The sequence below is a fragment of the Peromyscus maniculatus genome, chromosome 9, assembly GCF_049852395.1.
Source record: "Peromyscus maniculatus bairdii isolate BWxNUB_F1_BW_parent chromosome 9, HU_Pman_BW_mat_3.1, whole genome shotgun sequence".
NCBI lineage: Eukaryota > Metazoa > Chordata > Mammalia > Rodentia > Cricetidae > Peromyscus > Peromyscus maniculatus.
The window spans coordinates 100,867,888-100,893,244 of NC_134860.1; the positions used below are offsets into that span (position 1 = coordinate 100,867,888).

Below are 25,357 nucleotides of genomic sequence, written 5' to 3' on the forward strand. Positions count from 1 at the left end.
ATAAAAAACAATTATGACATGTAGGCAGGCAATAAAATGAGAGTACAGAAAAGTCATGCCTCAAAAATAAATAAATAAGCAAACAAAGGATAAATCAATAATGTAGGTGTTTTGTTTGTTGCTTGTTTGTTTTTCAACTAGAGAATGCAGTAATATGGATGGTAAAAACAGTGCAAGGGTGAGTGATTCTCAATTCTGAGGACAGTGAGTTTGGGCAAATGAACTTTTGCCACCTCAGGTATGTATTGTGAATTAATGTCCTCATGGACATATCAATTCAAATCAAAAAAAGAACTAAAGGGAGAGTTCCTAGAATGGCTTATTATAGAGCACTTATATACAAAATGTCATCATTGAGTAATAAAGTAAGTGTATTGTCAGATCTGAAGAACTTTCAAGATGTCTCCACAGGTTAATTGCAGGTCTTTGAAAAATTCTTTGAACTTTTTCCATGATATGGACTCATGAGTTTATTTATTAAATTATTTGAAAAGCAGGGAAAGAACAAAAAATAAAAATTCCATCTGTATATGTGGATGTGTGAACTCCATGTACTTTACATATATTACATAGATTCTGCAACGTTAGACAGGACCTGAAAACTAAGGCTCAGAGAAATTACAATCACATCATTTGTAGGAGTTATGAGACAAGGATGAGAACCTTGTCTATATACTTTCAGACACTATGATCAAATAGTGTATTTGGGTACAAGGATAAGAAGATAAAGATAAAATTCAGAAACATTATCTTATTTTCAATACACTAGAATTACATAGCTCCCAAGATCTGGCTTTAAGTTTACAGAGAATGGTAACTTAATTTGGAATTCAGAAACTTAAAAGTACCATGAACAAAACAAAACAAATTTTTTAATAGACCAATTTCAGGAATGAATGCATAAAAGCCTTTAAGTATCTGGACATTCATTTTCAAAAAGCATCAAGAATGGGATTAGTCCGGGCGGTGGTGGCTCACGCCTTTAATCCCAGCACTCGGGAGGCAGAGGCAGGCGGATCTCTGTGAGTTCGAGGCCAGCCTGGGCTACCAAGTGAGTTCCAGGAAAAGGCGCAAAGCTACACAGAGAAACTCTGTCTCGAAAAAAACAAAAAAACAAAACAAAACAAAAAAGAATGGGATTAGTATAGTGGAAAATAATTGAGGCAACTCTAGCATGGGCTACTGTTTAAAACAGATAAATTATTAAAAGGTATCAATACTAATGTTTAGCATTTACTGAACACTTGTTACCAGATAGGTTCCATGAAAAGTATATGACCTATATCGTCTCTGAATTTTCACATGTATATCTGAGGGAAGAACACTTAATGCTACTTATAAAGGAAAAACCTGAAGCATAAGACTAAGAAACTTGACTAAGATCATACAGCTACCAAATGCTAAAAAGGTCAAAGCCCAACTTGGAAACTGGCAAAATGACACACTAAAGGAAATATCAATAATATCTCCCCTATATCTTATCATTATATAACTATGATAGTTTCCTTAGTCAACATATTTTAATATGTGCTACTAATAATGTGCACTTGGTTACTAGAAACATTTAAAAATACATCCAGCCATATACCTTCACTAAACCAAACATCTACACATGCTTTGCTTTTGTGGTAATCAATATGTGTGCTGTAGAGGCTTTGTTTCTTGAGGGACTATTCCTCCAAATAAGTGATGAACTCTTTTCCAAATTAATTACCATCTTTTGTAAGTCACACATAGCTAGCTCCAGGTCAAAAGAAGACGGACTAAGATAGAAGTGGTCTGGATGAATTCGTAATCCACTGGGATATCATGGAGGCAGACTATGCTGTGTCACCCAGTTTAGCTCTGCCTAAGCCACATGTGTAAGTGTTAAAGCTGAGAGGAAAGGTATCCTGGCAGTTGGGATTCAAGAAATACCACAGTCACACTGCTCAACAAACCTCACACAAGAGATTTATTGGGAAAAACAGAGGAGGCTGCCTCTGCCCAGGAGAGAAGCAGCAGAGAACTGAGTGGGAGGCAGGCTTAAATAGGGTTTCTTGGGGGCAGAGTTTTCCAGAGTGGAGATTTCCAGGGTGGGGATTGGTGGAATTTCAAGTTGTGAGCTTGGAAAGAGCTCAAGGACTGGTGGGATTTCAAGCCCCTGATTTCAGCTCAGAGTTTTCACCCTACAACATGTCCTGGGTCTTTCAGTTATACATTAAAATGAAAGCATGAGTAAAACTTTTCATGTTGGGAAGGAACAATTTTGAGAAATGAAAACACATCTTATGAAGCTGGAGATGGCTCATCAGCTGAGAGCACTGACTGCTCTTGCAGAGGACCTGGATTCTGTCCCCAGCACTCACATGGTGGCTCACAACCAGATATAACTCCAGTTCTGTGGGATCTGACTCCCTTTCTTTTCTTCTGGAAGTACCAGACATGCATGTGATACACAGATGCACATGGCAGACTAAACACCCATACATATAAATTAAATTAATAAATAAAACTTTAAAATATTAAAAATAATACATCTCACTAGAGTTTAAAAAACAATTTCATTTTGATATCAAATTTCGTTGTATTTCCTGAAGATGATAAATTTGAGCTCTCTAAATTACTAGGCATATTACTCTGATTTTGCTATCTCAGGAACTCAATACAAATTAATAGATGGTGCTGACTGGAATAATCAGAAAAACAGATGGGATTTTTAGGTAGCCTTTTTTTTTAGAAGCTGATATGAACAATCTTTCAACATAGTTTACATCTCACCAAAGTATGGCAGGGATCTTTTTTTTATACTGCTCGCTTTTCACATTGCACAAAAATTAAAATAACCAGAGGGCTGGAATCTGAGTATAGTCGTGATTATCACTATTTCTTTTTCTTTTTTCTTTGTGTAGCCCTGGCTGTCCTGGAATTCACTCTCTCTGTAGACTAGGCTGGCCTTGAACTCATAGAAATCTGCCTGCCTGTGTCTCCCAAGTCCAGGAATTAAAGGCGTGCGCCACCACCTCCCCATTCACTATTTCTTTATATAACATGTTGTTTAACAAGTATACATTTGCAGAACGACATTCAAGCATCAAGTCTGTCTTTTCAAAGGTGCCCCTTGCACCGCACACAACTGAGGTTTGTCATGTCTAACTGCAAAGCCCTTACTTTCATAAGACTTCAATGAGATTACCAGTAAAATATCAACAACCATTGTAACTGTGATCATAAGTCTTTCGATGCCATAAGTCTTCAGTGAGAAACAGAACAAAGTGTTGACTTATTCTCAATACACCTTACAGAACCATTGGCCCCCATTTCATGTATGGCACAGCAGTGTGGTGAGTTAACACAATGAAAACTGTGGGGGTTATTTAATGTCTAGAAAAAAAAGATAATTTCTTTCTTTCAAGGGATATAAATAAGAAATCACAGATGTCCCTTTGATTCTGGCAATGACTTAACTTCACATACTGACTATAAGAGGGAGAAATGAGCCAGAATGGAAATTAGATTCTTTTTTTTTTTTTTTTTTTTGGTTTTTCGAGACAGGGTTTCTCTGTGTAGCTTTGTGCAGAAATTAGATTCTTACACAAACTCAACAACTGAGTTAAGTCTGACCAAATGTAATAAATAAGTCTGCTCTCTTGTGGACAAACAACTTGGATTTTCTTCAAGATAACCTACTGCACGGGTATAGAGCTGATTTACAGCCTCAAATGTTATCTCTGGATAACTTGATGTTCACTACCTTTCCTACTGCCAATACGGAACTTGTGAAAAGAGTAACTGTAAAGAATATGAAGTTTGTAGTAGTCTTAAGTCATTCTTATACATAAAAGGTACAAAATGCCTATCAACTATTCTTATTAAACTACAAAATAAACTACCTCACATAATCATTCAACCACAATCAAGAACCACCAATAATTCTTGGCTGTGTTGCAAAAGCAGTAGTGCATTATTTTGGTGTGTATACACACACACACACACACACACACACACACACACACACTCGTGAGCATGCACACAAACAAAAAGGTGGAAAAGGGTTAAGAAGGCACATGGGAAAAAAGAATACACTATATAAAAATAAAGTTAACCAGTACCTCGAATTGACATCCCCATGTCCCAGCTGGCCATGCTGCCCATATCCAAATGTATAGACGTCACCATTTTCCATCAAAACCACTGAAACCAACAATTTTATAGTTTTATTATAAGCATGTTATATTTTTAATATAGAAACATTGAAAGTAGTATAATTTTCACTGTTAAATCTGTAGTGATTAAAATAGATAATAACAAGGATTCAATGGATGAGTGATGCAAGGGCAGTGTTGAGCAAAGGTTTCAAAGACATGACAAGTTTTGCAAAAGCCATAGGAAACCTACGAAAGCAGAAGCTTCCTAAAAATACACATATACAAAGAGTTTAAATCAAGTTACCCTACAGTGCAGAGACAACATCACAAATAGACAACACATGCAGGAATAATAATAATAATAATAATAATAATAATAATAATAATAATAATAATAATTATAGACCAAACAATCCAGTCCCAGGAAAGGGTTATCTCTTTTTGAGTTGTTGTCCATTGTGGTAAAATAGATCCTCTTATAAACATTGAAAATTCTCTTAGTTCATCTCTAAAAATTGATGGAAAAATCCCACTGTGATTTGTACATATTATATACTTGAACCATAAAAAATGGAAAAATCAAGAAAGAATTATTCTTGAAGCTACATCCCAACTGGTTAGCTTTCATATGCATGCTACCAAAGAAAAGGTAATTATCATTGTTACCCAGTTTAGAACCATGTGAGCTACAATAATGACTATCTTGACAAGAGAATCCTACTGGTATAATAATGACATGAATATTTTTGAAGTAACCAACCACTTTGATTGTATTTAAGACCCACTCCATGAAATAGAAACCACGCCTGACACCCCTAACAGGGCTAACCTGTGGCTAGACAGATCACAGACCACAGGAGAGATCATACAATTATTCTTGTGCTAAATGGACATTATTTGTTTAATAAAAATAAATTCTAATGATTTATGGTTAGACTCATATAGTAGGGTATCTCTCAACTCCCATCAGAGAAGCTTCTTTTTGCAGTAGATGGCAGTTAGCAAAACGACCCACAACTGGCCAACCTGCAGAGAATAAAAGACTTCAGAGTATTCAGCCCTAAATGGGACATCCATATAGTACCCCTCCCCACAAGGTTCAGGAACCTTCATGGAACAAGGGGTAAAAAGATTGTAAAAACAAACAAAAACAAAAAAGTCAGAGATGATGGATGACTACAAGAAAATAGTATTTTTCTAGATACAAAAGGGCAGAGCAGCTGTATATATGGATTGTGATTGTGACAGTACAACCAAGATCCATACAAGGCAAAGACAGACAAAATCTCAACATGGAGTGGGGAAGGGGGCAAGAAGTCTCATCACAAGCAGATGAGCTATTAGCATTTGATAGCTAATGGGATAGGGAGAGGCATTTTGTTTAAGGATGTAAATCCTGGTAGGTCACAACTACATTTCAGGGCAGGTTCTGTACCCAAGTGTTTTTGGGCAATACAAATTGGACTTAATGGGTTAAAAGAGAGAGAGAGAGAGGAAAAAAAAGACTGGATGAGTAGGAAGGTAAGGATAGATCTGGGAAGAGTTGGGGACTGGGGAAAGTGAATATGATCAAAATACATTTTGTAAAATTCTCAAAAAATAAAAATTTTAATTTAAAAATAGGTAAGAAAAGTGTGGCAGTGCACACCTTGAATCCCAGTCCTTGGGAGGCCAAAGCAAATGGATCCCTGTGAGCCTGAGTCCAGTCTCATCTATATAGTACATTCTAGACCAGCTAAGAGTACACAGTAAGATCTTGTACCAAAAAAATAATCAATATAAAATTTTGGTAAGAGTGGCTTGAATATTTCTACATTTAATAAAAAATTAATAAAATTTTTGTCCTGCAGAACATTTTATAGATCATAAAATGCATGCTTTTCTCATAATACACACTTTAAAACTCTTACAAATCCCTTTAAATAACATTACATTTAGTGATGCATGTTGGTTTATCTTAATAATGGGTTAGAATATATATGATTCTGTTCTCTAATATCTAGACCATTTAGAGGCAAGAAAGTAGGGCGGGACTCTACATAATTATATATAGCAACAAAAAATAGAATCTAAGGTTTGCCAACGTCTTATCAAGTAAGAGAACACTGACTTTATTTTTAATTCTTATAAAGGTTTAATAGTATAACCTAAGCTATTTAAATGGAATGCCAATAATTTACTAAGAATCCTATTTTATTCATTTTATTATTTCAATGATATATATTTCTAATTCAACATTAACAAAACATGAGGTAATATTATGAGAGCCAAGAGATTTTAGAATTGAAAGGCACTTCAGGAATTATTTCATCTCCAGTAATATCTTGAACTGAATTAGAAAATTCATCAGCAGACAAACTCGAAGTTAGTTCTCTTGGACAAGTACAGTACTCTTCCATCATGCTATAGTTTTTTTAAGAGATTCCGCAATATAAAACCTCATCAACTTTAGAGATACTGTGCCTTGACATGCAGGCAACAGGTACTGTTTATCAATAAAAGCAAGTTATACACAATTGTAAAAATGAAGTTATACCCCAAAGTTCCAGCTGCTACCTGAATGGTGAAATCCACAGCTGACTTGTACTGCTCGGAGCTCACAGTCAAATCTCACAGAGCCTGGAGGATAGGTTGTGATTTTGCTTGCATCCTTTTCCCCTCTCTCTCCACTTCCATCTGAAAATGTTATAATTCATGTTACATCATTATTCATATTCATAATAAATTTTTAAATCAATTTACTATGGAAGAAAAAGAGAAAAATGTTAAAAGGAATAAGAAGAAGACTCTGTTGTTGTTAGAAGTGACAGATCAAGAAGCTACCTGCAAAGAAGCTAGTCTGAACAGAAGTATATATATGAGTGTGTGTGTATATATGTATATATATGTATGTATATATATATATATGTATATATATACACTTCTGTTATAAATACTACTAAACCAAAAAAATAGGATCTGGTTATGGATAAAACCTAGTAAGCTAATTAGCTGTGTGATGAAAATGCACAATTAAGTAATAGAAATAAAATTTTAATGTGAAATTTAAATTTGATATTGGAAAATTTAGTTTGCATAAAAAAACTACATGCAAAGTCATTTAACAATAATTTTACTTAGTGATACTGTTAGTACTTGCTATTTATAAAAATACGAGTAGACTCACAATTGACAGATTTCTTAACCAGCTCTCAGAAAGGTTTTGCCTTTCTGCCCACCAAGGTGGCAGACCTCTACACTAAACTCTAAACACAAATGTATAAAGATCAAAGGTCGTTATTCAAGACACGGTGGTTTGACGGCCTATCCCCATTCATTCCCCTCTCTTACATCCCTCTCAGTACTCTAGTTTGTGGCCTTCTTCCTGGCCCCACTTGCATAGCTTACCAAACCCTCTTTCTGCCTTTGTCCCTTTTTTCTATCTTTATTCTTTTTATAATTTTCACCTCTCAAATTGCTTTAGGCTTCTTTCAAACACTGCTTTCTATATTTAATTCAGAAATGTATGATATCCTAACCATAGCATCCACACTCCAGAATATTAAATTCTAAATTTGGTAATGTGTGATAAGACAGACAGCTTACTTTCTGAAACAAATATGACCTTTATATTATCAATATTCAAATTCCTTTCACACAGTATGAATGAATATCTGTAAGGAATTTCAATCAGGTCAACTGGGCTAAACCACTCCATTGTAGCATAGAAACACTAAACAAGTGTATATAACATGCAGACACATATGTAAATCTAAAGGCACACATTTTAAATTCTGCATTTTACTACCCATTTAAAAATACTAAATACAAGAACATTAAATCATTTAATTTTCATTTCATTCACTCTGATTTACTTTCATTAATATTTAGTTAACACAACTTGATCTAAAGTATGACCTTCTTTTCTGTAAGAAATGGCCTTCATCTTAAAAACTCTGAACACTTTCCAACGCTAGGGCAGTAAAACCTCACTAATTCAGAACAGCATAAAATGGGTAGTCCCATGTGACTTACTGAAGAAGTATTAATTACAGAATATTTAAAGAAAAGTTTTGTGTTGTTATCTTCAAGCAATATAGATTATAGATTAAATGCTACAATGAAGAAAATATGTTCTCCTACATTAGATTTCAAAATAGGCCAACATTACATTAAAATGTACCATAAACACAAAAATCCTTTAACATACAAGAATTAACTGCTGGACCCAGAGGTTGAAGGCACGTTGAAGGAATCCTTCATTTCTTGAGCCCTTGGTTTGAAAAGCTAGTGATTTTAGACAGGTTTCCCCTTAAAAGTATGACCCTGAAAATTCAGAGGAAGAAATTACTTTGAATTTTTATTCAAAAATATCACAAATACTATACCTGAATTAGTGAGAGGTTTTACTCTAACAGCATAAAAAATAATACCTCTTTTGCTAAGTTTTCTAATGTGGGTTTGTCTATCAAACCAAAGAAAAAATAAATTAAAAAGTTCTAACATGGGCCGGGCGGTGGTGGCGCACGCCTTTAATCCCAGCACTCGGGAGGCAGAGCCAGGCGGATCTCTGTGAGTTCGAGGCCAGCCTGGGCTACCAAGTGAGCTCCAGGAAAGGCGCAAAGCTACACAGAGAAACCCTGTCTCGAAAAACCAAAAAAAAAAAAAAAAAAAAAAAAAAAAAAAAAGTTCTAACAGTTTTAGACCAGATAAAATGTACTCCTCATTTAAAGCATTCTCTCTCATCTAAGAGGGTGGAATACATCCATGTCCTCAAAAAAAAAGTGTGTTTCCCAATGTTTATTTAATCAAACATTAGATGGGAAGAAGCTCTATAATTTTCTCATAACTGGTAAAAATATACAATTATTAAAAGCAAGCGTGATTTAAAAACATAGTGGTTATATTCACATGATTTTATCAGACTTATGAAACATTTTAAATGTTATTCCACTTTATATGAATTTATTTGTCCATTTAGAAACTTTTACCTTGACTGTAACATTTTTCTCCTCCCATGAATTGGAAGCTAGCATAAATACAAATCCCACAAAAGACATATAGCATCAGAGAAGAGAAAATTTTAAAGGCCCTATAATTTAATAAAAAAATTAATATGAATAAGAGAATTAAAGATTTTATTGAGGTATCAAAATTCTACTTAGAAACATTTTGTCAAAAGTTCACATAAACATCCTATATATAAAACCATATATTAATACTATAGATTGCAAAAGTATTATCAAAAAATAAATGAGTCTTAGTCAGTGGCAGACTTTTTAAACACACATACACACACACACACACACACACACACACACACACACACACACCCGAGTCTTGATATAAAAATATGATATAATTGTAATAATTTATATTTTTTTAAATTTGGAAAAGAAGTGCATATAAACAGCCAAAATGTTGTCCAAACTAAGAATCAGCATGTGAAATTTAGTAAGGTCAAATATGTTCAAGTTCATTACTCAGAAAAGGATTAGTGAGCAGCTAAAGAATTTCATTTTGTGTTACAAAAAAATGTAAGCCTGAATAGCCTTATAACTGTCCTCTTAGCATGAGTGTAACTGCCTTTTTCTAATCAATATTTACATGTATCTATCATATGATATTAAAATTATGAAATCTTGGTAGATATGTATTTAAAATATTGTATTTGTTGTCTGTGAACAACATTTGAAGGAATATATACCATCTAAAGGACTATAAATTTTTACTTAAAGCCATGCATTTCTGAGCTAACGTTAGTCATACAACCCAAAAGTGATCACAGAACAAAGTTAGTGCTTTGATCAAAATCATTAAATAAAACACAAAGAGCAGTAGCACCTGCAATATCCTAAGTGCTTGATATGTGTTAAACATTTTAAAGCCCTCAATGCCACAGTGGATAAGTGGTTGCATTAGAATCCTAGCTAGTGGTGTAACAACTAGACATTGGACTTCTGCATTAACTTTCCCACTTATAAAACAGTAACAATGGTGCACACCTCGCAATTGAGGATTAAGCAAAGTAATTTATAGAAAGTATTCAATCAATATTTACCATTGTTTATTATTATTTGCTTTAATCAACATAGCAGTCCAATGACATAGGTATTCTTTTACCATTTACTAAACCTCAAGAGGTTACACAATCAGTCCAACATCACAAATGAAAGAACTAATTTAGAATTTGAATATAAATAAGGCTCATGTGGGTTTTTTTCCATCATTGAATCACTGACATCTTAAATCTTTGGTAAAAATAAACTACCTACATACTTAACTGCAAATTTTGTACATTCAAGAGACTTCTAAAACGGAAGCAAGGAGTACAGCCAGAAGAGTTAAAGCCAGCATTCATGGTGGCTGTTCATGTGCAAAGATGATACACACATATCACATTTCTTAATATCTTTATAGCAATATGGGTTGCTATTATGTGTGCTTTTAAAATAAACACATTATAGCTAAAGAGATTAACAAATTTATGAACAGCAGTGTAGTCTGAGTAAACAACAGATTTAGGATGAAACCTGAACCATAATCAAAGGTCATAATGTTTCCAATATATTCTACAGCAATCCCAAACAGAAAGAGGAGAAAATATTCCCAAGTGCTTAGCAGCATACCTTCAAAATGTCACACCAGTCATTCTAAAACAGATTCCAAGACTATTTCTAGAATACTTCAGATGTTCCTAACTAGGTATAACATATCATAAAACTTCCCTGACTTTGAGAAGTAGCTGGAGATAATGTTAATACAGGAATCATTTTCGAAATCTAGTTTAGATCACATTTTCAAACCACCTACATATGTTATACAGAATTCTACTTGGTAGTTCAGTCTTACACAATCGAGTTTTGTAATCAAAGCCTGCCATGCTGTATCTCTGAACTCCATGCAGTTGGCCAGAAGCTCTCAGCTTTCCATCTTAGGAAACACTGCTGCTAATAAATCTAATTTTTAGCCCTTAAAAAAGCCACAGGGCAGAAACCCAACTGTTACCATCCTACACCTGTACTAGCAATATAATTCATAATTATACTTAGGTGAGAAGATTACAACTAGCACAGTGAACTTGTAAGTGGATAAACTAAAGGCCAAAGTAGTCAAAAGAAAAAGTATATAAAGGGAAAATATTAAAATACAGTGAAATGTAAGAGCAGTCAATAGAGAGAGGAATAAAAGATGGGACAATGAATAAACAGACAGCCAATTAACAAAGTGAGTGAACAAAAATTAGTGAGTGGTAAATTAATATTTATAGAAATAAAACACCATCTTATAAGATAACACAACATTCATCTGGGAACAAAGAGATGAAACTGACTCACTCTCCAAAACCAGGAAGAATATGTAAATGAAAAAACCTGGTTCTACACTGTAATACCACATCCTTCTCAAAGTGATTGTTACAGCATTACAAAACATATTCCAATGGCACACAGAGTGATTTAAGACTAGCTTTTGATTAAGAGTTTCTATAGCTACTAAGTAAGTCTATAGCATTAGTAGACATACTATTTAAATCTGTAACACAGTTTTCATTTAATACTATACTCAAAACAATTTTTAAAAGGTGTGGTTTATCTATAAGATACTAAGATTTTTATCTGTATCATGAAATAAGAATGTACTGTTCTACTTTAGGTACAATGTTAGAAGAATCCAAGTCATACATCTGTGGAAAAAAAGAGATTAAGAAAATCTGTACTAAAAGTGGAGTATGTATGATACCACAGATTTTGGCGAATAACAAATATAATTTATGTAATTTGTGCTAAAAACTGTTCTACAGATTACATATACATGAATTGTTTGATTATCAGATAAATAAAGCAAACACAAATCCTATTATATTATATTTAAAACACTTATATATTCTACAATACATATACTATGTTGGAACTCCTTGTTTGGCTGCTTTGTTTTGTTTTTGCTTTGAGTGGCAAACTGACAATGTAAGAAGGGCAAGTAATAAAGCTGGCACTACCAGCAATGTAGGAAAGTAATTTTTCAAAGATGGGTTAAAGTCTCTTGGGACAAAACAAAAAAGGAGGATATATAGTTATTATATTACAGAATGTACTTTTAAAACTTCCAACTGTTTTCAGCCCAACATTAGGTATTTTAGAAAACATCAGATATTAAGTTTGACTAGGCAATGAAGAGTGTCTGTTTCCGGTGCTAGAATTCAAGATATAATTTATATATAAATTATTATATATTTATATTAATTTATATATTAAAGTTTTTCTTCACTAAATTATTTCCTGAAATTAGCCAAACTACAATTGGTTGTTGAAAACAAGTATAAGCACAGCTTGGGATTATTCTTCTCAGCCCAGAACTCTGCTTAATAAATAAACAATGCACAAGGAGACCCCTCATCTCTCTCTTTGGTTAGAACTCTGAACTCTCCTGAAAGCAACAACATCTATATATTTTATTCTCTATTTATATCTATTTCTATATGGCCATCAAACAGCATGTATTTCTATGTTCCTTTATGTTGTTAACATTAAAATAACAGAAAAATATATTTGCAGTGTTACTATATTTTACATAATATATTTAATAATTTTTAATGCTAAGCCATATTAACAACATTAAAAAGGACTAAAATGTTACACTGTGATCATCAAAAAGCAAAGGATTAAGGATTAAAAAGAGAAGGAATGATACTTTTTACCTTTTTAAAGTTCACGAACTAGGAAAATATTAATGAAAGAGATACACTGGAAACATACTCCTTGTTGCAGTCCACAACAACAGAGAGAGAAGTACCACAGCCACACAGACAGCACCACTTTCAGAATGTTCTTTCTCCTCAGGCTATACACCCACAGAAGCAAAGCAGCAGAGTCAGTTTGTGCATTTTCCCAGAGACAAAATCCCAATGAGTGGAAGAAGTTGGGAGAGCATCCCACCTAGGTGATAAGGAAGACCAAATACCTTTGTGCTTGTCCCGTTTATGCTTTAGCTGAGCTGGATGGGATCTGAGTCTGGCTAGAGCCTGTTCTCGGTGGTTCATAAAAATAGGACCAGCAAATACAAGGGGGCCTGAGGAGAAACATTTTGTATGTGCATAGGAAAGCTCACAAAATGAAAACACTATAATGAGCAAAAATAAAGCTAAAATGCATGAGAAAAATTATTTGTAACTGTTTTGGACACTTTACTTTTTTCAAATTCCCCAACCCATTACCTATCCACCATCTAACTAACACATTACTATCTCAAGTACAGTTTATAAAGTAAAAATCCAAATTTTATTTTTAAAAGAACTGGACACTTACTAATAGTCTCAAATAGATAATCCAGAAGTTTAATCTTAAAAGCATTTTTAATACCATATATTAAAGATGAGCAAATATGTACTGAATGAAAGCAAATTTGTTTCCTTTTGAAATAACAGAATACAACTAATTTTTAAATTAATCAATAACAAGGAATTCCAGATATTTCCATATCTTTTATCAAATTTACTATAAAACCAAGGTAAAATTGTTATTGACATTTGTACATGCTGTGAAAACATTATAAAACTACATGTTCAGAAGCAAAACCCAGAAATTTCTGAGTAAGTACATATATATGGGTGTGTGTTTGTGTTTAAATATATATGTGGAAACAAGGATAACCTAGGTTGAGTCTCATATTGACAACAGAAAGGACTATCAATTTCACTTAACATTGTAGGGACATTAATTAACATTCATTAATTCATTTATTTGTGAAGCACCATTATACAAAACATAATCATACATATTTATTACTTCCACTTATTTAGTTCTTAGAGAAAATATCTACAGTCAAAATAAATTTAATAAAAATTTTAAAAGATCATTTTTCCTTGTGAACATTTAGCTTGAAAAGAAAAAGAAATCTGGATTATACTTTAAGAATATAAGTACAATAATTTTGAGTTTTATCAACTTCAACAAAGTCTTCTAAGTTTACTCTAAATTTGAATGTTAAACCACTAGCATTTAAAAAGAGAATTATGAAGATATATAAACGCTGAAAAATTTTCATGACTCTCTATTAGTCTTCATTTTAATTAATTTATCTAGTGGAAAAACTGAAACTACAGTCATACTAAATTTTACAAATAGTTTAAATATATAGTATTCTCTAGTAAACATTAGACCAATGAACAAGGAAAGCATTTGATTATGTTCCTGGATACAACAAAAAGATGAGCAGTACCAACACTTTGAAAAGTGATTAATTATAATACAAACATGCAATTGTAATGTCAGAAGAATTATTATTTCTCTATAATACAGTAAATTTATATAAACTGAGCTCTATTTCTAGAGGAAGCAAAGTACATATTTCAGTAAGAACAAAATATCTTATTTACTTATTATGTATCACTATGAGTTAACTTATTAAAGAAATTAGCATACATTACTCTTAAGTAATTTCCATATATGAAAATGAACATTGAAGTAATCACAATTTATCATAATATAGTAAGTTATATTATCCTTTTCTGACTTTGGAGTCTGATGGAGATATTTTTACCTAGAAAAATACAGCTATTAATTCATTAATTAGTTTCTCACTAAATTCAATCTTCTAGTGTATAAACACAGACAGTACATGGGCAATCATGACTAGAAATATAAAGCTCTAAAACAGCATTGTATCTTACGTACTGAAATAGTTTTCTCAGGTACATAACTTGATCATTCATTTATCCACAAAACATTTGGATATTGCTTAAGTAGTAGATACTAGGTACCATAGATATAATTATAAAGACATAGGACAATATAGGAAAACAGAAATAAGAACAACTGTATGATATTATAATAAGTGCAACAAGAGAAGTCTGTGTCATTAAGGATGAAAAGTCCTATGTTTAATTTCTTTGACTAAGAAAGGTTTTTAAAGATGTGGAGTTAACAAGAGAAATAGAAAGGATATTCCAGTTAAATGATTGAGAAAAACCTGAGAATGCTAAGCAATTTGTTCAGCCATTAAAAAATCCCAGGAACCAAAGTAGAACATGGGTTATAGTCATGGGAAATTAGTTTGTGTGCCTGGCATGATGGTACTCCTCTATAATCCCAGCACTTGGGAGGATCTTGACTTCCAGTCCAATCTGAGCTATATAGTGCGACTCTGTCTCAAAACAAACACACTATGTTTGACAGAATAAACCTCCATTCTGCAGGTAATCAGAAATCCCTGAATTGTTTTCAATCAGCCAACAAAGACATTCCATTTTGGGCTCCATTTGAGAGAACAACTAGTAAATAAGACATAAGCCTTGCTTCAAGAATCACACAGTCTAATGGGGGCCGGGCTACATACCACCAAATGAGAAGTCACGAGCATGGTAACATACTAAAGGGGAAGTGAGAAAAACAAATGTTGGAAAAGTATGTATTGAGGGGATACCGGAAACACCACATAAACACATCTAATAAAATAAATGGAGTACTACAAAGTCTCAGTGATGGGAGGAAAAAAGGGGGGGGGGATGCTGGAAATAGAAATACAAACAGATATGTGCCTGAAGGGGAAAGCATGGGAATTGACCATGGGGACAATCAAGAGTTTTTTGATTTTAAACACAGAAGATCACAACAGTGCAGAACACCTAGTTTGGATAAAGATGAGGATTAGGTTGGGATGGGTAGGAACGGGGTGAGAAACAGCTGAAAAGGCTTTTGCTGAAACACGGAAAAGAGGTGATATTAGCTCAAATGGGAGCACGGGTTCTCAAAAGTAAACAACCCTCAAATCTACCAAGGAAGGAAAAGGTCTGAATAACTTATTGGCTTGTTTATATCAGCAGGAAGACAGTGACTAAAACAAGGCTGAAACAGTAAAATAAATTGATATCTAACAACTCCCACTGTTTATATGTATAAAGTATATTTACTTGTGGCCCACTCATGGACAGGTAAAAAGAATGGAGAATAAATGGCAGCATTAAAGAAGACAAGACGAGATTTCAGACAGCTATCAATGATATATACCAATAATTTAAAAATGATTCTTGGAGCTGGGGAGATAGCTCTGTAGGTAAAACACTTGTCATGTAAGCAAGAGGTCCTGGGTTCAAATGCTCAATACCCACATTAAAAGGAAGGTGTGAGCAAGGACATCTGTAACCCAGAAGAGTAAGACAGAGGTAAGTGGGTAGCCAGAGCTCTCCGGCTAGACAGTTAAGCTAAAAAGATAAGTTCTAGATTCATTGAAGAGACCCTGTCACAAAAAAAAAAGGTTCAAGTGGAGAGTTAGGGAGGGACACACCCCAACATTCAGCTAGGGCCTCCACAAATGATTACATGGATACATTTTCCTGCCCCCACACACATACCACAGACACACACATTCTCTCTCTCTCTCTCTCTCTCTCTCTCTCTCTCTCTCTCTCTCTCTCTCTCTCACACACACACACACACACACACACACACACACACACACACACACACACACAAAATCTCTCCCTGTCCCTGTCTCGGTCTCCATCTCTTTCGACTCAGAAACTGTACTTCTTCCCATTTATCCTAAGGAAAATTCTAAAATTTCTAAAAAAATTTCAGCTCAAAGATGCCTATTATAATTGTATTTCATTAATCGAAGTAAAAATAAAAAATAACCCACACGAAAATACAATTAATTTAAATACTATGGTATCCCCTCAGTGGAAGAGCATTCAGACATTAAATTGCAACTTATGAAGCATTTTTATGTAAGAAATTGTTTTGTGCTATTTAAATTAATAATTACAAATGAAAACAGAATGTTGCAAATGTATATATAACCTTAAGCAACTTTCCTAAATACATATATGCCTATACTTTTTAAATGTATAGACATATGCATAAATTATATCTCAACTGAGAAAAATATGGAAACATCTGAAATAGACCATTATCCTCATTAGCATAATGTGAAGACTGCAGAGGTAAGAAAATCACTTATCAAAATATAAAAAATGTTTATAACAAGAAAACATATAGAACAAAATTCAGTATATAAACAGAAATATATAAAACTTGATCAGAAGATGACAATGAAATAAGTAAAATTTGTAACTGAATCAAATAGGACTTAAATTGTTGTATTACAATTATATTATATGCAGTAAAGAGTTTTAAAAAATCAGAAAGCTTTATCAAGAGGAAAACAGATCCTGATATATGTTGCAGAGAAAAAGTCAGCTAAAATAACTAAGCAAAATTATATATAAAATTTTAAAAGTACAAAATTCTGTTTATATCTTTGCATGAAGATCTTTTAACTGACACTTCCTAAATGCTTCATATATTTTAGTTTTAAAAAGACTTTTATGTGGCATTGGAATTTGAACTAATACTGTATTTCATGTATCAAAATCAATCCAGCAACGGTTTTAGAGTGTCCTGACATTAGCAACACCAACGTGGTCACTTTGGAATTATAGGCTGTAATAAATTTATCTTTATATTCTAATTTGTGACTAAACTAAACAAACTTTTATGGATCAAAATGGAATCTGTTTTATTCTAGAGAAGCAGTTGGGGATTTTTCTTTATCAGAATCAATGTTTTACAATTAGAATCAAAATGTTGTAAGAAAAGCAATTATGTCACAGTCAAAGCTATGAAAGTATCACTTAAAAGAAAATGGACTACTACCACCATGATTCAAAATCGTTTATAGCTTAGCACATGCTAGGCCTTTTCACACATATCAACAATACACACTAACATAGGTAGGCATAGCTGTTACTTCATTAAAGGTAGGGAAACTGAGGTTCAGGGAGGTTAAATCCCCAAGGTCCTTATCTGTACAATAGTATAGCTAGGCTATCAAAATAAATTATTATCCAACAGAGGTGCCACTGAGAGTGATAGCACTATCCAACAGCTTGTGCCATATAAACAGTAGCTAAATTGCACCAATAAACCTTAATAGCTAAATTGATTAAGTAGGCTCTAATAAAGCTAAGTGCTAAGAAGTTGATCAAGTTTGAAACAACTAAGACAGACTTAAAATATGATCAGAAAGATGGAATAACATAACCAAACCCTCCAAGTACAAACATGGGTATAAGCCCATCAGAAATGAACAAGTAAAAGAGTGGGAACTGGAATATTAAAGTTTTATCATCACTGTTCTTGTATGGGAAAAGACAAACAAGCAATCTTCTCCAGCACTAGAACACTGACCACTAACGCAGCAATGACTCAGACAGAGAACAATGATGGAACAAACTCTGAACCTTACTGATATAAAATGCTTGCTTATCAGTTTTGTATCACCAGAATCTCCTGGAAATCTTGTTAAAGAGCATTTTGCTAGGCCCTAATATCCAAGTTTCAGATTCAGCAGGACAGGGGTTGGCCCTGAGAACTGGCACTTCTGCTAAGTGCCCATGTAATGACTGTCCCTTGGAGAGCCACTGCAGTAAGTGAAAGCTCTACTTGCGATAAAAATTTATGAAATTATTGGGTTTTGTAGGTCAATTCATACGATCCAATCTAACGTGTCAAAGAATTAAAAATGCTTAGTAACGAGATAATAACCTTAAACAAAAATACTAATAAAAGAAATAAATTACCATGTTAGAGACATACAAAAGAATGTGCAAATTTCCAAAACAGTTACAAAATGTAAATAAGAACAGCACATGCATTAATTTCATCAAAATATTTTAAAGGCAATAAACTATATGCATAAAGCCAAAGTGACAAATATTCATTGAATCAGTCAACACTGCTTATAAGTTTCTATAAACAATCATCTGTACATTCCAAAAGTTTAATAGATTTTTTTCAGGTACACTATTTTATTACTTACTATATTTCATAAAGAATAACTAAGAAAAATTGACAGTGATGGCAATACATTACCATAAGTTGATTAAAAACATATAAAAATGGTAATAGGTTTATTTCTGTACCAAATATCCTGTATTTTCTAAGAAGTACTTAAGATATGCAATGTTAATAAATTCTTCTGATTAACACAACAATAAGGCAAGGACTTTCAACAATTTGTTGTAACTATACAAAGAAAAGATTCTGGGGGAGAACAATTTTAGTAACATAATATTTACTTCTGCCTAATGGATATATATTAAAATGTCATTTATGTACAACTAGTATTAAATATATTTTCAGGTCAAGAAATTCTCCTAATCAATAAGGAAATGATATAAGCAATACACTTGTCTTTGCAAATAAAAATGACTTTCAACTCATTTTGTGTGTGTGTGTGTATATAATCAATTTGTTAAAAAAAAAAAGACACAAAACAGCACAATCACAATTCCTGTACTGCAGGGAAGCATAATGATACTGTGTCAAGTGACAAGGATCATGAATGTCTAAGAAAACAGAAATGAAAAGCCTTAGTTAAACTAAGTTTTGGCCCATGGTCAAATATAGATGAATCAAAAGTCTGAGTAAAGCATTGATCCTTAAAATTTGTAATTGTCATTACTAATGGTATTTATATTTTGCAATGGCACAATTATTTGTGGTTTTTTTAGCAGTCTAACCACAGACAGGCTTGGAATTTAAGCAGTCCTCCTGTCTTAACACTGGAGTACTGAGATTATAGGTATGAGCCATCATTCTGAGTTATAAGGCACACATCCTACTGTGGGGTGATGAGCACTCTACCGAGTTAAAGGTATTAATACTAGCACAATTATAACTGTCGTAAGTATGTTGATGTAACTTTCACTTGCTATGGGAATGTTACAAACTTTAATGACTTCTAAAAAAATGAGAGTCTTCTGTCAATGATGCAATTGTCTCAGATAGGGTATGAAAGTTTCCCTATACCTTTTCTCTGGAGCTCCATCTTACCTCTTCCATCTTCTAATCTGTGCCTTCTAATGACACGTTGCCGTTTTTCTTCTTGCCGTAACTGAAGGTGTTCTTCAATATTAACCCCAGGCACAGGGACAGCTAGATAATTGGCCCAAACAATAAAAGAGCACGTTATATAACATAAGTATATAATAGTTATGCCTATACAAAATTCAATGGAGTAAAAGCTAGTAAAAAACAACTTCAAACTCAATTTCTTGTTGTAAGAATTCTTATCATAAAAAGAAAAAAAAAGTATTCCACATGGTCATGTCAGTTACCAAAAGCAACACTGCATATATTAGCTATTACCTTAATTTTTGACATGTATATGACAGAAAATACTTAAACTATTAGAATTACTGAGTTGAGGGCAAGATAGTCAACATAATAAAGTAAATTACCTAAAAGGAGGTCTAAAGGTATCATTTCTTTCACTGCGTCAAGAATCCCTCTTTGTCTTGCCTCCTGACCATCCAACTCTCTTGCACAAGCCTTGCAACATCCACACACAGCACAGCCAGATTCTCCTGAACCACAACCACAGATCCTATGTAGAAATAAACAAATAAAAAACAGGCTTACCTGAAATTATTCTAATCTTTGAACAGTACTTTCTATAACCACCCTTCCATTGATTTTAAAGAAAAGCAGGAATTTTTATAATTGAAGAATGTGTTGATTCTAATGAGTATAACTAATATATTTCTATATAAAATACACACAGATTCTACTTTGTCCCATTACCTATTAATAGACATTCTTCTACACGTTTTCCCAGTAAGTGCTAACAGTTTTAGCACTAAGAGTCAGGATGGGCTGGGGGCTAGGAAACATGAAAACTCTGTCTCCAGGGAAGTGAGGAGGGGTGTTGGCAACCTCCAGTGATCAGTCAGCTTATCAGCATCATAATAGGTCTCTACCTCCTCACTCTTGATAAATTATCATGTCCCATTTTTCTTTTCACTGTATCTAACTACCAATTCTTTGTATCTAACTGTTGCTTCTTTGTTACTTTCAGACAACTTGAAAACCATATAACATGTGTTTTTTACAAAATAAAGACAAAAGTACTCCATGAAATTGGCTAGGATGTCAGTGAAAGACGAATTTCTCCGTAATATTCTTCATAGACACAGAAGTCATAGCTTTAATAATTCATAGTTGGTCCTTTAAAACTTTTAATAGCTCTGTCACATTCATGGGTAACATAGATTTGTAAAGGTACAAGAGCAAGATTCATCTGCCAGTACAAATGACGTGGCTAAGTATCCTGTGAAACTGAGAAATTTGAAAAACAAGCATTACTGACAAGTTGGAAGATTGTGTACTTTACAATAATGAGTGTAATGTAAGATTCTCTACTGATTTTTCTATTGAAATTATTTTTAAAGTATCATTTATAATGATGGTTCTTCTTGAATTGCTCTGAAAGACTGAAGAATAGAGATCGCTTATTAACTCATTCTGAATTACATTGATATTTAACACAAAGACATTAAAATGAATAAACAAAACAAAACACTACAGACCAATAATCTTCACAAAAATTAAGGCAAAAATATCCAACTAAATACTGGCAAGCCAAACTAAACACCACACTACAAGGATAATATACCATGACAGAGTGAAATAATGATGTGGGATATCCTTCTGTATGTTGAGAACATGTGCTGCTTTTATTGCATAAATAGCATAGATGACAAAATATTTTCTTCAATTTTGTCAAATACAAATAGACTAAATACTATAACAACAATTCTTGCTTGATAACTTCTTTGTTATATGTAATTTTGCTATGTTAAAGTCATAACCTTCCTATTTTGATTAGACAGAAAAGGGGAAACGATGTGAAATGTCCTTCTGTACACTGCAAATAAGTGTTGCTTTTATTGGTTGATGAATAAAGCTGCTTTGGCCTACGGCAAGGCAGAATATAGCTAGGAAGGAAAGCCAAACAAAATATGGAGAAGAAAGGCAGAGTTGAGGAGATGCCATCCAGCTGCCCATGGAGCAAGATGCCAACAGACTGGTAATGCTACGGCCACGTGGCAAAATATAGATTAACAGAAATGGATTAATTTAAATTTTAAGAGCTAGTTAGTAATAAACCTGAGCCATCAGACAAACATAACTAATATAAGCCTCTGAATGATTATTTTATAAGTGCCTGTGGGACCAGACAGGATACAGAAAAGCTTGCAGCTACAAGATTCATTCCTGGAATGCAGTATTGGAAAATTAATGTAATATACCACACTAACAGTATCAAAGGGGGAAATGCCTAATTTTCTTTATCTGTACAAATAAATATTTAACAAAATTCAACATAATTTCATTATTTAAGGAATTCAAGAAACTAAGAACAGAGGAAAACTACTTCAACACCCTCAAAGCCACATATGAAAATGTGTGATAAAAATTATACTCAATGAAAGATGGTAGACTTTTCCTTTAAGACTAGAAACAAAACAGGGACTCCCATTTGATTAATCTATTCAATATAATATAGCAGAGCTCTATAATATAGCCTGAGAAACAAATGGTGTTGGAAGACTGGATAACCATATATGACACAATAATGTACAAAAAGGTAGTGTACAAAAAACAATAGCTGCTAAGAAACATTTGATTATGGAAACTGCTAAATTAAACCAATATATATATTTTAAAAATGCTTAACTTCAAAATGGAAGTCAGACAATGTGTTGCATGGAGGAAGGGTTTGTTTCCATAGGGAATGAAAGGCTGTGGATTCCTTCTAGATTAATAGAGATCAGATTTGACCAGGAGAGACATCATGAGTATCTTGGCTACAGACATGGGGGAGGAAGCCAAAAAGGTTACAGGACAGGTGAGGTATAAGCTGATCCCTAGACATGGGAACATCTCTGAGAAGAGATGAGACATGATAAATCTTGTTGGCTAGAATCTTCAAGACTTATTATTATATGCTATCCTTTTATATGGATGGATAGAGATTTATATTACAGTTTGATTATATAGTCCTAATGGACTTACAACATTGAAACATGCTTTTTATCTGCTCAAACATAAAAGAAAAAAATCATCTTTACCTGACATTCCATACTTTTGTTAATGCACATATCTATGTTACCTTTGAAAGTCTGTGTGTTTTTGGAGCAAGGGGACTAGACAACAATGAAAATGGCTGGCCCAGGTGATCCAGCCTCTCAGAGTGCCTCTTCTGCAGTTTCTTCAGAGTTCTGCATCCAGAACAGCTTCAAGGCTGCTAGCTGAGATGGTCTAGCCTCACAGACTACTCCAGCCAGGACTTCAGATAAGCCTTATACTTTCCCATTGCAGAGACTGGATAACAAATATTACAGCTAACTCTCCCAAGGCTTGATCATTATCCCAATTTTCCCAGGGTCTCTCTGCTAAAGATGCCAGCACCCCCAGACACAAACTAGTCTAGAGAACATGATGCCTACATTCCCAAGAGTTGAGGTAGTTGGATTTTGGTCATTTGATGGGTTATAGATGTTTATCATTGTTTAGGGGGTTAGTTACAAGTTGTTATTGGTCAAGGTCAGGAAAGAAGCTAACCAAAGGAGTTAGATCTCTTTCTGAAGGAAAAAAGGGGGATATAGTATAAAAATGATGAGATAAAAGGGTAGATTGTTGAGTCTACTTTTGAACAACCACTAGATATTTTATATTGGTATGAATTTTTGTATATTGATACAAAATTAAGGTTATTTTGTTAGAACATACTGTACATATGTTTCTACGTTTTAAGGTATTGTACCTATGCAGCTCATTTAACAATGTAATGTAAATTTCTAGTCTCTGAAAGTTATTATTACAAACTATTCAGGATAATAAAGAAATGCAGGTTAGTAGTTAGTCACCTATCACAATCAAACCTGTCATTTGGTATGTTTTCAAGGTCAAACAGAGATATATTTTAGATAGACAGGGGCCTTCAAACACTTCAGAGATATATATACAATATGAAATTTAAGATGTTTTAATAATATAAGGCTTTACATGACAATGAGACACATCTGCTCCTGGCAGCACCAAGCTGCTTCAGAATAGATGATAGGCATCAAAAACCTCCATATGGAGTTTGCTATCTTTGTGGCAAAACTTAGCCATGGGGCAAAAAAAAACTGCCCTCGTCTTGACTGCTGAAAGCATTCTGTCCAAATTGGACAAGAGGACACAAAAGAAAGTGACTGCCAAACTTGATCAAGACAAGGCAGGACAGTCCTTCAAAATTTCTGCTTCATAAAAAAGTTTGTCAGATTCTAGGCCTGTAGATCAAAGATGAATTCCCCAATATTACAAAGGAACCTTGGGGTGGCTATTCAGGTAGCTAGCTGTTTGTCATTTCTTAGTTTTGGAAGTTGCATGCTCTGCACTTCCTGTTTGGTCTCTGATGGAGATAGAAGACTAGATAGTTATAGTTTTACAATTTTCCTAGTTACCAAATTCATTAAAGAAACTTACATAAAAGATGTAAAATTTATAAGGTTGAGAAACAAAGGTTTAAGTTGTTTATCTAAGAAGGTATTTTTAGGTCTAAAAAATAGTTTTAAGATAGTAATAAAAGTTGTGATAGAAAATATTTTAGGTATAAAACTTTAAAGTCATCAAGGTAACATAGGTAATAGAATATTTTCTCTGAATATGCCAAATAAAAATGGACTGACCATTGTGAATGTCATTCTTACCTGATAATTGTTATTATACATAGTTTAAAACCTTTCCTTTTTTTATTTAAGCAAAACCAGGGAAACGTAGGGGAATAATCTTTTTGTAAACTGTGAAGAAGTGTCACTCTGGTTGGTTTAATAAAGAGCTGAATGACCAATAGTTAGGCAGGATTTCCAAGCACAAAGGATGCTAGGAAAAAGAACAGAGTCACCAGCCAGATACGGAGGAAGCAAAAAAGCAATATTTGCCATACAAAGTTAAGGTAATAAAGCCACAAGGCTAAAAGTAAACTAATAGAAATGGGTTAATTTAAGTTAAAAGAGCAAGTTAGAAACAAGCCTAAGCTATCAGTCAGGCTTTCATAATTAATAATAAGTTTCCATGTGGTTATTTGGGACCTGGCAGGTGGGACAGAAAAATATGCCTATATATTATCTTTGCATTGACAATTGTATATAACCCTATCTTAGGGTTTCTACTGCTGTGATAAAACACCATGACCGAAAGCAAGTTGGAGAGGAAAGGGTTTATTTCAGCTTATAGTTTCATATCACAGTCCATCATGGAGGGAAGTCAGGTCAGGTATCTGGAGGTAGAAACTGATGCAGAGCCCATGGAGGAGTGCTGCTTACTGACTTGCTCTTCATTGGCTTGCTCAGGCTGCTTTGTTATATACCCTTAGGACCACTTGAACAGGTGTGGCACCACAGTAGACGGGATCCTTCCATATCA

At 33.6% G+C, this 25,357-nt stretch overlaps 1 protein-coding gene across 32 annotated transcripts in view; it reads right to left on the reverse strand.

The window, feature by feature from the left end:
• Window positions 1-25,357, reverse strand: part of Mycbp2 (MYC binding protein 2) — a 245,859-nt gene that overhangs the window by 148,242 nt on the left and 72,260 nt on the right. For 25 of the 32 annotated variants that reach the window (XM_076545490.1, XM_076545488.1, XM_076545484.1 and 22 more), the window contains exons 16-20: window positions 20,344-20,489; window positions 19,937-20,038; window positions 13,065-13,172; window positions 6,684-6,803; window positions 4,092-4,173 (exon numbers count right to left, since the gene is read on the reverse strand). In XM_076545490.1, coding sequence (XP_076401605.1) covers window positions 4,092-4,173; window positions 6,684-6,803; window positions 13,065-13,172; window positions 19,937-20,038; window positions 20,344-20,489 — 558 coding nt within the window. Of the gene's footprint in view, window positions 1-4,091; window positions 4,174-6,663; window positions 6,804-13,064; window positions 13,173-19,936; window positions 20,039-20,343; window positions 20,490-25,357 lie in introns of those variants that run through there. The other 7 variants (XM_076545493.1, XM_076545511.1, XM_076545506.1 and 4 more) reach the window with 2 other exon arrangements.